We start from the raw sequence: 15,591 nt of genomic DNA, 5'->3' as shown, positions 1-15,591 counted from the left end.
GCAGGATTCCATACATTGGTGGGACATAAAAACGAGACTAACAGACATGGAAAAGAGAGTGGTGGTTACAGGGGATGGGGGGAGGGAAGGAGGGAGGGGGGGAGGGGGAAGGGGAGGGGCACAAAGAAAACTAGATAGAAGGTGACGGAGGACAATCTGACTTTGGGTGATGGGTATGCAACAGAATTGAATGACAAGATAACCTGGACATGTTTTCTTTGAATATATGTACCCTGATTTATTGATGTCACCCTATTAAAATTAATAAAAATTTATTTATTTAAAAAAAAAAAAAGCCCTTCAATAGAAGATTGGATAAAGAAGATGTGGTACATATATACAATGGAATACTACTCAGCCATAAGAAATGATGACATAGAATCATTTACAACAACATGGATGGACCTTGATAACATTATACTGAGTGAAATAAGCAAATCAGAAAAAGCTAAGAACTGTATGATTCCATACATAGGTGGGACACAAAACTGAGACTCATGGACATAGGTAAGAGTGCAGTGATTACCAGGAGGAGGGAAAAGGAGGAGAGGGTGGGGGTGGTTGGAGGGGAGGAGCTTAAAGAAAACCAAATGAAGGGTGATAGAGGACGATTTGACTTTGGGTGATGGGTATACAACATAATTGAATGTCAAAATGATCTGGAGATGTTTTCTCTAAATCTATGTGCTCTAGTTGACCAATGTCACCCTGTTAAAATTAATGGTCTAAATAAAATTATTATTTTTGTGTGTGTGTGTGTATTTTTCCGAAGCTGGAAACGGGGAGGCAGTCAGACAGACTCCCGCATGCGCCTGACCGGGATCCACCTGGCACGCCCACCAGGGGGCAATGCTCTGCCCATCTTGGGGCATCGCTCTGCCGCAATCAGAGCCATTCTAGTGCCTGAGGCAGAGGTCACAGAGCCATACTCAGCACCCGGGCAAACTTTGCTCCAGTGGAGCCTTGGTTGCGGGAGGGGAAGAGAGAGACAGAGAGTTAGGAGAGGGGGAGGGGTGGAGAAGCAGATGGGTGCTTCTCCTGTGTGTCCTGGCCGGGAATCGAACCTGGGACTCCCACAAGCCAGGTCGATGCTCTACCACTGAGGCAACTGGCCAGGGTAAATAACATTTTTTTTTAAAGTTTAGTAAGCAAATAATATAAACAAAAATGTTATGGAATGTTTATCTGCTTCAAAGAATGAGCTATTTTAACCCTTTGAAGTATCACCTTGAGTACAATCTGACATTATAGGCAGAGGCAAAATATTTATATTAAGGCTTTTTTTTATTGCCATTTCAAATAAAAGCAACTTTCTAATAAACTTTAAGGAATTCAGAAATTCATTAAAAATGATCAGAGCTACAAGTTTTCATTGTCTAACAATCACCAAGGAAAAGCAATGATAAAAAACACTTTAAAAACAGTAAATGAAAACCCTCCCAACTCTCCCATCATTAGAAGCTCTTTCTTGATGCTTTCATATTTATATGATCCTTAAGAAAGCAATAAAAATTGTTTATATTTTTTACCCAAGGGTTATGACTTGAGTTCTGGTTTCTTTCTTTTTTGGTTCAGTGTTTAAAGAGAATAAGTTCTTCTATTAACCAACTAAATTTTCAAATAAATCAGATACTGAATGAATATAGTCATTCCTTCCACATTAAACAATTGGAAATACTGCCAACATTTTCCAACATAGCTATCTTAATATTTGGTCCCAGAGCAACCTGAGTTTACCTGAATCAGACCAAAGGCCCTACACTGTCTCATATGCAACTTGTCTTGGTACTTTAACTAAGTAAGTGATTCTCAATAAATGCTGTCTCAGTGGGTGCTCCACTGCCTCTATTTTTTAAAATCATTTGCTCATGAGCCTCAAGTTAAAAAAAGTCCTGTGCAGGATTCATTTTCTATAAGACACGTAAAATTGTGTACCTAATTTCTAGTCCTCTCCAAATGAGAGGTCTTTGATACTAGAGACGTCTTCTGACATTTCTGAACTTAGTATAAATACATGTTCCAATACAAAAATCTTACTAATTTTTCATTTTAGTGACTTTGTTATATCGTATCGCTTTGTTCCACTTAATAACATTTTACATGGTCCATTGTGCCACTTCAATACCTTTTAGATAGCTTTTTCAACCTCACTTTTTACTGAACAATGTCACAAAGATAGAGTAATTTGGGTTGATAAACAGATGGCAATTTAAGGCACCTTACCAGTACCTAATATTTGATTTCATTTTCTTGAACAGATCACTGAATTACTTGCTTGCTTGAATAAAACTATTAGTGTCTGAATGCACAATCTTTATCCTACTATTTAAGGCAAAAAAGAACTGCCTTTCCTTTATCATTAAATAATATTGACTTCTAAGATCTATCATCTTCCTTCATCATTTTATTTTTGTCCCTTCTGCATTTTTTTACACACTGCCAGTATTTTGGGCTTCTTCTCCAACATTAACTGCCTGTCGGTCTGTCTCATTGTTTTGTCTGTTTTAGGGTATTGTTTTTTTGGTGGAAGACTGAAAGCACCAAATAAAAGTGGTAAAGGAGACAGAACAGGAAAATACTGGCCTCTTTGCACTGGCATTTGGCTCTTCCATGTACTGTGTAATAGCTGTTGCTCAAACTATTGTTGGGCCAAGAGATTAGAACAGGCATTACAATGATTAACTTTCTCAGATTTCCAAACATTATAGACTTTGTGTTTTTTTTTGTTGTTTTTTTTTAAGGGAGAGGAGGAAAGATAGTGAGACAGACTCCTGCCTGTGCCCGACTGGATCTACCCAGCAAGCCTTGTCTGGGGCCAGTGCTCTGAGAAATTGAGACATTGACAGGCACTCACAAGGCATCAGGCACTGCACCAGCATGTCATATACCAAACATCAGACACATCCACTGTCTCCAGGAGGCGAAAGAGGAGGCATGAGATTAAATTCACTTTCCACTTTCATTATCCTTAATTATAACTTCCAGTTATTAAATTGCCACATTCAGATTAAATATTTAAATGTGAAATTACTATAGTAACCATAGTCATTTAAATACAAAGTTCAAAGTTAACTACATAATGTACAAGATTCAGAATTTAGAGATTTTTTTACCTCAGCTAAGTGGAAGACAACTCAAGGCTTTATGAATACAAGATTCAGTTTAAATCAAAACTACACTAACTCTGAAGTTTAAAAAAATCTCTAAAGCCTACCAACAAACTGTCCCAAAACAGAAGAGAAGTGTGCTTTTTTCTTAACTATTAAAACTGAAATTAATGCTGAAAGTTTTATTTCAGCATTATTGGTAGTAGTTAAAAGTAAACACACTTAAATGTATATCAAGAAAAACATATTATGATCTATCCATGAATTAGAAAATTAGGCATTCATTAAAAAAAGAAAGCAAATGCTTATAAATGTGCTACGATGAGAAGATCTCCAAGACAAACTGAGTGGCAAACAAGAGAAACATACAGATGTGCATTTGTACAGTATGTGGGAAAAAATATGCCATCATCACCACCACCACCTGGGAAACAAATATAAGACTGTAAGGGTTGTGTCTACAGAGTCAGATGTGCAGTACTAGTGGGAATGGAAGCTGGGGTAATATAAATAAAATGGGACAGAAACCTTCACTTTTTGTATACCTTTTCGACACTTCTTTTTAAACCATGTGCAAACATTGCTTGTAAATTATAAAGGAAACGGCTTTTGACTGTCTTTGAATTATCTGTATTTACTGAAACAAAAAGATCTAGTATAGACTCTGTGGCCTGACATTCTAGAACACTCCTGACAGCCTCTGCCAGGTCTGATCTGCCTGGTGAGAAGGAACTGAGCAGAGGGGCCAGCCCCTACTGAACTCCCTTCCAGATGGGCCTACCAACAGAAGTTCACACCCTCCACTGTCGCAGGGGGGGCTAGACAGGGAACAGAGCATGCTACTCTGTGCTTATCTAGCTGCAGTGGTGACTGAGTGTAAGGCTATCTGATGCAGGTGAAATACTGAAAAGCCTCTGCATTTTTGCTTCACAACTAAGCTGTGTTTTACTTCAATCTCCATCTTGTGCCGAATTTTCAACTGATTCTGAACCAACTTGGAGGGGAGAGTGAGGAGAATTTTAAATCCCAACAACTTCCAAGATATACTCTTAAATGAAAAAAGAACAATGCTATACAGTATGACCTCATCGATGCTAAAATAAAAAAACACTACTATAAAAAGATATGCATGTATAAAAATAACAAACACTAAACTGGGGATTCAGGACATTAGGAGATGTCACTTTTTTTTTTTTTTTTTTTTTTTTTGTATTTTTCTGAAGCTGGAAACGGGGAGAGACAGTCAGACAGACTCCCGCATGCGCCCGACCGGGATTCACCCGGCACGCCCACCAGGGGCGATGCTCTGCCCACCAGGGGGGCGATGCTCTGCCCCTCTGGGGCGTCGCTCTGCCAAGACCAGAGCCACTCTAGCGCCTGGGGGCAGAGGCCAAGGAGCCATCCCCAGCGCCCGGGCCATCTTTGCTCCAATGGAGCCTTGGCTGCGGGAGGGGAAGAGAGAGACAGAGAGGAAGGAGGGGGGGGGGGTGGAGAAGCAGATGGGCGCTTCTCCTATGTGCCCTGGCCGGGAATCGAACCCGGGACTTCTGCATGCCAGGCCGACGCTCTACCGCTGAGCCAACCGGCCAGGGCAGGAGATGTCACTTTTTACCCCAAATTTACTTTCATGCTATTCAAAATTCTCCAACAAGTGTGTATTTATATATTATTGTGGTAATTTCCCAAAAAATTTAAATATACTTTAATTTTGTTGGAAGTTTTAGTAACTGTAGATGCAGTGCAAGTTTCTAAACATTATGATTATCAGCAGTTTAGAGAAGTGGTTCTCGGAGTGCAGTCTCCAGACTGCCTGCTTATAGCATCTCTGGGAGCTTGTTAGGACAGGAAAACTCTAGGGCCCCACCCTAAATCTACAGGATCAGAAACACTGGGGGTGGAAGCTAGCAGTGTTTCAATAAGCCTGCCCCAAATGATTAGAATGCTAACTCAAGTTTGAGAACCACAGGGCTAGAGAATCATTTACAATAATCAAGTTTCAATTTTCCCATTCATAAAACCTCAGGGCCTACACAACACATACATATACCCTATCTACCTATCAAATCATTTTTCATCTCAATTCAGCAAATACAGAATGCCTTGCAAATTGCATTACTATAGTAACTTTTTAGCATAAACTAAAATACTTCAGTAGAGAAAAGACATCCTGAAACCACTAGGGATAATCTTCATCCAGCCCCTTTAAAAAAAAGGAAGGAATACTCTCCACCAAGAAACAACTTGCTAATGGAATGTATTACAACGTTGAGCATTCTCAGCTAGTATTTCTCTTGCGTAACTTTGTATTAAGACGTTTATTTTAAATTGAGTATTGTTAGCATTTACAGATACCTGTTTGGTGATCGTCTTGGCCAACGTCTTCTGTTAGATTCTGCAAGAAATATGGTCACTGTTACCAAGAGATCACATACTATCACAGCAAGTTTTAAAATTCAGTATTTTCTTAAGCAGCTAGTAGCATAGTATCTGTAACCTAAATTTTTATCAACTACATTTAAAATAACTATTTAAACAGGTGGTAGTTTTGTCTTTAAAAGATTGACTTACTAGCTTATTAAGGGTGTGGTAGATCTTATGAATATTTGCCAGTGTTGAGAGATGAGAATTCAGCTGAAAGTCTTTAAAAAAGAGAAAGGGAAAATCAGTGTCATTTATTTCCCATACTACAAAGACTATAGAAAAAGAAAGCTCAAACATGATGTTCAACAAGTGTTTTGATACAATTCAACAGTATCTCCATGAACTTGGTACTTAGTAAATAAAATACAACTACTGACCTATCTCCTCAAAATAGCCTAGCAATAGTTAAATTTCCAACCAAATGTTAAAGTTCATGAAATTTTTATAGAATAGTAAGATAAAATACTTCAGTAGTGATAAAATCCTACCAGCAATAAACCTGAACTTAATAGAAAAATATCAATACTGTTGAGCAAATTAAACAAGTTACACAAACAGAAGACAGATCTCAAATGAAACATGTTCCCTTTCTCTCTCCGTTTCTCTCCCACAGAAATGCTAGTAAAATATCAAGCTCCCAACACAAAAATAATAGAAAAACATCTCAACCATTTGGCAGTTCTTACAATATATTTATTTTGTTGGCTCTAACACAACCTAGAGAGCAAAAGAGGAATCAAAGCCCCTCCCCCTTCCATTAGTCAAACACAGGCAAATCAAAGAATTATCCTGCCAGCTCTGAGTCTGGCAGGCTGAGCGCTGTGATGGTGTCTATGGTTACTTGTACCACAATGTTAAATGTGCCACAGAACCAGAAACACGGAATCAGAAATCCCACTCAGAGAGAAACAAGTCCAAGTCAAAGCCTCTACTGAACTGTCTCCAATGGTTGCAGAATTACACACTAAATCATATACATAAGAATTAAGTTGCTCCATCTTAGAATCCTGCACAACACAGAACTTTCAGTTAAACTGTTAGGCTTCTGAATTTCTAATTTCAAATGATTTTTATAAAGTAGGCTTGCATATACATTAGGATATGTAAAAGTGAATTAAAAGTATGTAAGTATTAATAATTTCATATTTGAATTAGCATCAATAGATGTATTTTCACAAAATACCAGGATTTCCATTAGTTGCTTTTCTTTACTATAATAAAGGTTAATAAGTTTGGTCTTCAAAATAACCTTGAAAAGACAGTGCAACTCTCCAAGTTATACCATTCTGATAAAAAATAAAAAACATCACCTTCACTGGAATATTTCACTTGGGACACGTATCAGATGCCAAGAACAAACATGAAGAGAAGACAACAGTACAAGCTGTCTGTGCAGCAGGACTGGACTCTCTGGGTGGCTGCTCTGAATCTGGAAAGTAGCTGATTTCCCTGCCAGTATTTAGAAAGCTTTACTTTCTTTTCTACATCGTGGCAGAAATCCAGGTCTTGGCTGGCCTACAGGGCAGAGGAGCCAGCAGGCAGCAGAGCCCTGACATTCACACTCCATTGTCAGGAGCAGCAGGCCATACATGTACGCGTACACAGATACTGCTCCGGCCTACCTGGTGGCAGCCAAGCACCTAACCCCAGTCACAGCCAGTGACAATGGGCCACAGAACGCCAGTTTTTGGCTGAGAGATTACCAGAGCAGGGCCTCGAGCTCTAAATGGACCTCGAATATAGACAAGTGTTGTTTGGCATTTAAATAGCTTAGCCATACTCAAGGTAAATGGTGACATAATGTGACACAGAACCTTTTCCATCTTATTTAGTGCATTGCATTGCACAGAGAAATTTTAAAGTACGGTATTTAGGGGTATGTGACTATATGTATGTGTGTGTGTGGATTTCCTTACTTACGTTTATACTTAATAAAATGGATAGAGATCTCTAAAGCTAGAAGCAACAGCCCTCTCCTGACCTGCAAGAGGCAATGGGGAGCTTATCAGTTACCAGTACACTGCCCCCCCCCCCCCCCCCCCCCCCCCCCCCCCCCCCCCCCCCGCATCTACTACCAGGCCATAGGCCCCCTCTGTACTCGCTTTTCAAAAACAGGAAGACGAATAACACATTCCTTTATCATCTTGAAATTAAATCCTGAATTAAACTCTTGGGTCCTTCAAAAAACAAAAACAGAAAACTTAAGAATCTTGATTCTTTTTTTTCTTTTATTTGGGAGGGAGGAGGAGGGCAGGAAGGAGAGAGAAAGGAGAGAGGGAGAAGGGAAGGTGGGAAAGAGAGGGAAGGTGGGGGAGAGAGGGAAGGTGGGGGAGAGAGAGAAGGTGGGGGAGAGAGGGAAGGTGGGGGAGAGAGGGAAGGTGGGAAAGAGAGGGGAGGTGGGGGAGAGAGGGAAGGTGGGGGAGAGAGGGGGGAGAGAGGGAAGGTGGGGGAGAGAGGGAAGGTGGGGGAGAGAGGGAGGGGGAGAGAGGGGGGGAGAGAGGGAGGATGGGGGAGAGAGGGAAGGTGGGAAAGAGAGGGGAGGTGGGGGAGAGAGGGAAGGTGGGAAAGAGAGGGGAGGTGGGGGAGAGAGGGAAGTTGGGGGAGAGAGGGAAGTTGGGGGAGAGAGGGAAGTTGGGGGAGAGAGAAAGAGGGAGTAGAGCGTGGACTCACTGTTCCGCTTTGTTGTACACTCATTGATTGCTTCTTGCATGTGCCCTGAGGGGATAGAATCTGCGACCTCAGCACTCAAAGAGGATGCTTTACTCACTGAGTCCACTGAGCCACCAGGCCAGAGCCTTGATTCTTTTTTTTTTTTAACTGAGGCCTCACAGGAGGGAAGAGAGAAAGGGATTTGCCATAGATCAGGGGTCCCCAAACTATGGCCCGGGCCGCATGCAGCCCCCTGAGGCCATTTATCCAGCCCCCGCTGCACTTCCGGAAGGGAAGGGGCACCTCTTTCATTGGTGGTCAGTGAGAGTAGCACATTGACCAACTCATTAGCCAAATGCAGGCCCATAGTTCCCATTGAAATACTGGTCAGTTTGTTGATTTAAATTTACTTGTTCTTTATTTTAAATATTGTATTTGTTCTCGTTTTGTTTTTTTACTTTAAAATAAGATATGTGCAGTGTGCATAGGGATTTGTTCATAGTTTTTTTTATAGTCTGGCCCTCCAACGGTCTGAGGGACAGTGAACTGGCCCCCTGTGTAAAAAGTTTGGGGACCCCTGCCATAGATCATCAAGTAATGTGGCTTCCAGGTCCCCCTGGTCTCCCATGCTATACTTTTTTCATTACGTTGATGTTGATTCAACTGTCAAAATTCACACAAGAATATCTAAACAAGTTAAACTGCTAAATCCTTTCAAACACACACACACACACACACACACACACACACACACACACACACACACACACACACTTCCTGCTCAGATACCACTTTGCTTTACAACCTCTCTCTCTCTGGAGTCTGACAGCTGGTTTAAATCTCGGGTCTACCAATTCTTTAACCAAAATTTGATGTCCTCATCTGTAAAATGAGATTACAATACCTGGACCATGATAAGTGTTCAACAAAAGATATCAATTATCACTATATCCCTGTACACCGTTTTCCACACCACACAGCTATCTAAAATGGCCTCTAAATTCCATAGGTCCAATCAAGCCCTATCCCAGGAGCCCCAAGGTTGGCACTCACTCCCTCTGCGATGGAGGCACACGGCCTGTACATGTGCACAGCCTATGAGGGCACTGCTATACTTGTACGCCACAATGTTCATAACGATCATCGAAGATAATCTCCACCCAGTGGAAAAAATATACAGAAGTGTTTAAGACCAGGTTCTGTACATGAAGTTTTACTTTATAGGCAATGAGAGTAAAAAGGTTCATTTCATAAACCATGTAATATATGTCAGCAAGTCTCCATTTCCATATCTGATGTCTACTATCATCGCAACCTCGTCATCACTTCAGAAAAAAAAGTAAAAAGAAAAGAAGCTAACAACATAAATACATTTTCTTTAGTTTCTCCAAGGTAGAAAGAAGCTTAAGAGGAGACACAAATTCAAGGAAAAAGACAAAAATGATACTGAAAGATAAATCCACAAAGGTTAACACATATTAAATTTATGGTTCATCTGTTCAGTGCTCAGGGCAAGTAACAGAACTTAAAATCTGAAACAGATTTCACATCCTAAAGGAATAGATGTTAAGAGTAAAGATCAAGTGCTTTGCAGAACATATTTAGGAAAAGCACTAACTGATTCATAAAAATCTCTGGCTTCTATTTCAATTTTGAAGGCTAAATCCTAGATTGAGTCAACTTTATTCCATGATCAAATGGCTCTCCACAGTAAAGCAGTTGACTGTGTTTGACTCCCCTGTGTGACATGCAAACTCTATATTCTGTACTTATAAGCAATAAATGACTAAAAAGGCATAGCCTGCCTGCTTGATAAATAGCTTGCTTAAATTATCTTTTGGGTATTTTTTAAACTACCAAGAAAGGCTGACTGAGCATAAAGTTTCTAGTGTGTTGTTTTTGGTTTTTGGTAATTACCATTTGCTGTGATGTACGTAATACATATATAAAAAAAATTAGTATCACTGGGAGGTCAAAGGTCATTCCACCACACCACCCTTGGTTCAGAGTCCCACAATATAGACACAGATATAACTATTCAGAATGAAGCAATTATAGGTAAGTTCGGACAATGACCATCAACCAAAAAAAAAAAAAAAATCAAATTAAAAAATTTACAGTACTAATGGAATTTACTTCTGTAAGAAAGAGACAATTTGCATAAAAAACAAAACCTTTCCTTTATACCACAGTCACTTCAAAAATGAGAGCAGGGAGGTGATCTCAATTCTAATAACAAAAAGCATTAATACATGTAGGAATAAATATAAATATGCAACATTCAAATGAAGAAACAATGTAAGTTTACTGAAAGACATAAATGTAGAGATATTACATTCGTGAAATAGAAAGACCCAGTATTATAAAGCAAACACATCTCCCTTGACAAACTACAAATTAAATGCAATCAAATTCCTATTCTTTGTGTCTCCCAGTTCCCCACTTCAAGAAAGATGTGGGGAAAGAGAGGGAGTCAAACAAGCTTGGCAGATTGGTTCTAAAGTTCACCTGAGAGAATGAATATGCTAGACTTGCCAAGAAATTATTGAAAAAGAATGTGGAAGAACTTGCCCATCATATATCGATACATGGGTTAAAGCGGAGGTTGGTAAGCTCTCTGCGGAGGGCCAGATCATAAATATTTTAGGCTTTGTGGGTTATATGATCTCGTTACAACCACTTTGCCATTATAGCTCAAAAGCAGCCATAAACAATCCATGAACAAGAGTGTGGCTGTGTTCAAATAAAACTTTATTTTAAAAAACTAAGTAATAAGCTAGATTTGACCCCTGAGCTGTCGTTTGTCAGTGTATACATGCATGTATGTAGAAACACACATATAATCAACATACATGATAAAATTGTATTTGAAATTGATGGGGAAGATAATTATTCAGTAAATACAAGGACAACTAGCTAGTACGTGAACAAATTAAAATTAATTCCAATTTCACCAAAAAGTTACAGATGGAAAGAGAAGGCACTCAAAGTAAAAGAAAAGTTCTTATCATGGACTCAGGGCTCTGCAGTCTCCCTCCACCCAGCTATCCAATCTCATCTCCTACTCAACTTCCTCTCGCTCACTCTTCTCAGTCACAGTGAACTAGCTTCCTGCTGTTCTGTGACCACTACAAGCACACTCCTACCTCCGGGACTTTGCATATGCTGCTCTCGTTGCCTTAAGCCCTAGTTCCTCTAATAATAGCATGGCTTTCTCTCATTCTTCATCAGGCTGCAACTGAAATATCACCTTATTACAAAACCTTCCACACTCAACAAACAGGACTCCTCCATCTTTATCACTTTACCTTGCTTTACTTCTCTTTATAGTATTGCCTGATATTGTCATATATTTGTCATCTTCTTCTTCCATTAGAATGTGAGCCACATGAAGGACTGCTGTGTCCCTAAGCACCCAGAACAATACTTGACACATATTAGGTGCTCAATGAACACTCAATGAGTAAGTGCATGCAGACACAGACACCAACACCTAAATTCTGTATGTTCAGAGCATGTCAGTGCATCCACACCATTAGATCTCCAAATGTGAGAAACATGGTAAAAGAGGAGACTCAAAAGGTAGGCGGAAGTCAGAAAAAGAAAAAAGGCTGAATCCTGCTTCAGAGTTTAGATTTAATCTCCTAAGTATTTTCGACTGAGCCACCAGAAGATACACAAATGTAACAGATAAACATGGCGCATTAGAGCAGCATCAATTCCACTCAATGGTAGCTCATCTATAAAAGTTTCACATGGAAAAAAAAAACAGGATTATGGCACAAGACTGAATAAACTTCACTACACTGAGCTCAGCTTCCAGGACCCAAAGGAACCTCATTCACAGAACCTCTGCCATCGCGGAAGGCTGGTGAAGAAGTTGGAGAAGCACTGAGTCCTGGGCGCCATGAACAGTGTTTGAATCAGGAGTTGTTTAGGAGGCCTGTTCTATGGCAATGTGTGAATCAGGAGTTGTTTAGGAGGCCTGTTCTATGGCAAGTGTGTGGCAGAGATGATCGGGGCCCGGATTTAGAATGGGCTTTCAATGAAGACTACTGACAGTTGACTGAGGCAGGAAATAATTATCAACAGTACAATGGAGTCAAAATCCTGAGTACAGTGAGACCACAGAATATCCACCTCTAACTCACACAAATTCACCTGGGGGAAATAGGAGGGAGGGAGAGATACTGGCACCATGAATCCCACAGTCACTCAGTTTCCATGTGCCAATCACATTTTACGCATCTCACAACACTGTATGAGTCTAGTTTTTAAAGATGTATTTTTCATAAAACATGGTCCCTAAACACAAGCCAGCTGTTTCAGCTGGTGCTCAGCTGAAGAGCCAGCGATCTGTTCCAATGCTGGAGGGAAGAACTGGCTGTGATGGGCGTTCCTGAGCCAATCTCCAGCGGGACACCTTCTGAAGAGATTTCCAGCGATATTTTTAATATGGGTGATTGTCACCTTACATTCACACCGTAGCACTAACTTCTATACAAAATGTGACTGTGCCATAAGGAAAAACCACTAAGACTGCATTTGGGAGATGAGAGGAGCTGTGTTGCATGTCTTTTTGTCCACTTGTCCTCATTTTATTAGCTCAAGTAGGTCAGAGGGCTAGCGATAGCCAAGCTGAGAGTAAGTCACATCTTCCAGTTCCCAACCCAAAGCCTTTCCTCCACACTAGCTTATTTATAATCAGACCGAACACTGATCTATTTCCATGACTATAAAAGGAAAAGAGCAACAGCATTTCCCACCCAAAGTCATTAATAACCAAGCACACAAATGTAGGATGATATTTTTAAGTTATTACAACTGGCTAAATCTGAAACAGCCTACCATCTTTTTTTTTTATGGAAGATGTGCAAAAAAGATACCACCAGTTACACCCATGCTATTTCTACTTCGTGTGCTTCTTTCTTCTAGTCACTGAAGATTCATAGAAGTATTTTATTATTAGCTAAACTCCGGTTGACCAATCAGTGAGTAAATGCTTTCAGATATACAAGTTTTTAATGCAGCACTATGCACAGTTATGTACTTAATAACTGCTTTTTCTTTTTTATTGATTTTTAGAGAGAACGAAAAACATCAATTTGTTGTTCCACTTATTTTTACGTACATTGGTTGATTCTATTATGTGCCCTGACCGGAGATTGAACTCAGAACCTTGGCATATAAGGACAATGCTCTAACCAACTGAGCTACCTCGCCAGGGTTAATAACTGTTTTTTTGTTTGTTTGTTTGTTTGTTTTTAATTTTTCTGAAGCTGGAAACGGGGAGAGACAGTCAGACAGACTCCCGCATGCGCCCAACCGGGATCCACCTGGCACGCCCACCACGGGCGATGCTATGACCACCAGGGGGCGATGCTCTGCCCCTCCGGGGGCGTTGCTCTGTCTCGACCAGAGCCACTCCAGCGCCCGGGGCAGAGGCCAAGGAGCCATCCCCAGCGCCCGGGCCATCTCTTCTCCAATGGAGCCTCGCTGCGGGAGGGGAAGAGAGAGACAGAGAGGAAGGAGGGGGGGAGGGGTGGAGAGGCAGATGGGTGCCTCTCCTGTGTGCCCTGGCTGGGAATCGAACCCGGGACTCCCGCACGCCAGGCCAACGCTCTACCACTGAGCCAACCAGCCAGGGCCAATAACTGTTTTTTGATGACAATGAAAATGATGAACTGTATCAGTAAAGGTTTGGGGTGAGGGAGCCATGGACACTGGAGTAACAGAATAATGACCATGTTATTGTTAAAAGAGTGAAACAGAATTGGACAAAATTAAAGGTTATCAAAATCAGCACTCATGCTAAACATTACTGGGACAGAACAAGAATATGATCTAGCGGTGTAAGGTTAGGCCTCTCATGGCCCATCCTCCTGAAATGTCAATTTAAAAATAATTTTGTTGTTTAAGCCAAGGGGGTAGTATAGTTGAGAGCCACTTCAGGTTTGCCTTTCTCCTTTCTCCACAGTGGCCTTCTTTCCTGTGGGTTTCCGACAAACAGAAGATGAAAATGTCAATGATGTCCAGTGGAGACCCCCGCCAACCTGCAAAGGACCTTTGATTTCAATCAGAGATTCCGGATATGTTACTGCAGCATAAAACAAAAGAATCCAAGTGTTCAACAAGTCCTTACAAAGCCCAACATGATCTAAGTCATCTGACCTAAGTCATCTCATTCCACTGTCCTCGCTCACTCCGTTCTAGCCACACTCCTTAAATACGCAAGTGAATTCCTACCTCAGGGCCTGGCATTTAATATGCCCTGTGCCTCCATAACCTCTGGTGTTCACAAGACCTGACAAGTGACTTCGTTGAAATATCTACTCAAATGTCACCTAGAGAGGTCTTCCCCAACTTCCCTAATCAAAGCAGCACCTCCACTCCTACCAGATTTAGATGTTGACATACAGCACTCATCACTTTGACATTTTTAAACAGCGCTACTGAGATGTAGTTCACAAATCACACAATTCACCCATTTAAAGTACACAAGTCAATGGTTTTTAGTGTATCCACAGAGCTATGCTACCATCACCACAATCTGAAGGTGAAACACTTTTATCACCCCCTTAGCAGTCACTCCTCGTCTCTCTCCTCACTCTTTCAGCCTTAGGCCACCGTGCATCCACTTTCTGTCTCGAGAGATCTGCCAATACCAGACATTTTATATCAATGGAATCATACAATGTGAGGTCTTTTGTGACCCTGAAATATCTTATATACATTTGCATGTTTAACCTTTGTCACTGTCCCTAGAGCACAAGCTCTATGAGGACAGGGACTCTTTTGCTTTGTTCTCCACTGTATCCCAGTATATAGGACAGCAAAAGCCTAGCATAAAACGGGTACCAATAAACAGGGGAGGGACTAAGGTATAGATTTAGCAATGGGAGGTTACTCTGTGGCCTTGGTGAAGATTTCGAAGCCAGAACTGAGGCCAGGAGGAAGTGGGCTAAGATCCAGTAGGAGCTGAAGAAACAGACTCCATCAAACAAAATCTTGTTCTAGAAGTTTTACTGTGAAAGGGAGACGAGAAGTGCACATAAGATTGAGGGAGAGTGTAGCTCTGGGTTTCATGATGAGCCTAGAGCATGTTTAAAATGCTGATACTAGATTTGCTTAGTTTCCTGGAAGCCTGAGTGTAAAAAGCAGGTCAGATCACAAGTCAGTACAGATCCATGTATGAGCTCAAATGTGTGATTTTAAAAGAAAAGTACAAAATGCAATTTTAAGTTAAAAAGATCTTTAAAAATGAGTTCTACCTCAAAATGACTTGGAAAATAAAATCAGCCTAAAGTGAAGCCTTGTTTTCTGACACTATAAAAAGTAGTGTTTTAAATGATCCACAATACCAACTGACACCTTTGCATACCGACAGTCAGCTATATAAGATGGCACAGGTATA

At 40.7% G+C, this 15,591-nt stretch overlaps 1 protein-coding gene across 7 annotated transcripts in view; it reads right to left on the bottom strand.

Moving 5' to 3' along the window:
* The window catches only part of DCUN1D4 (defective in cullin neddylation 1 domain containing 4), a 97,878-nt gene that overhangs the window by 69,043 nt on the left and 13,244 nt on the right, over window positions 1-15,591 (bottom strand). For 5 of the 7 annotated variants that reach the window (XM_066384760.1, XM_066384761.1, XM_066384758.1 and 2 more), the window contains exons 2-3: window positions 5,676-5,746; window positions 5,460-5,499 (exon numbers count right to left, since the gene is read on the bottom strand). The exons of 1 other annotated variant lie outside the window; for it this stretch is intronic. In XM_066384760.1, coding sequence (XP_066240857.1) covers window positions 5,460-5,499; window positions 5,676-5,746 — 111 coding nt within the window. The remainder of the gene's footprint in view (window positions 1-5,459; window positions 5,500-5,675; window positions 5,747-15,591) is intronic. One more of the 7 variants, XM_066384755.1, reaches the window with a different exon arrangement.

Source organism: Saccopteryx leptura, chromosome 5, assembly GCF_036850995.1.
Source record: "Saccopteryx leptura isolate mSacLep1 chromosome 5, mSacLep1_pri_phased_curated, whole genome shotgun sequence".
Taxonomy (NCBI): domain Eukaryota; kingdom Metazoa; phylum Chordata; class Mammalia; order Chiroptera; family Emballonuridae; genus Saccopteryx; species Saccopteryx leptura.
This window is presented reverse-complemented; position numbering and strand designations above follow the sequence as displayed.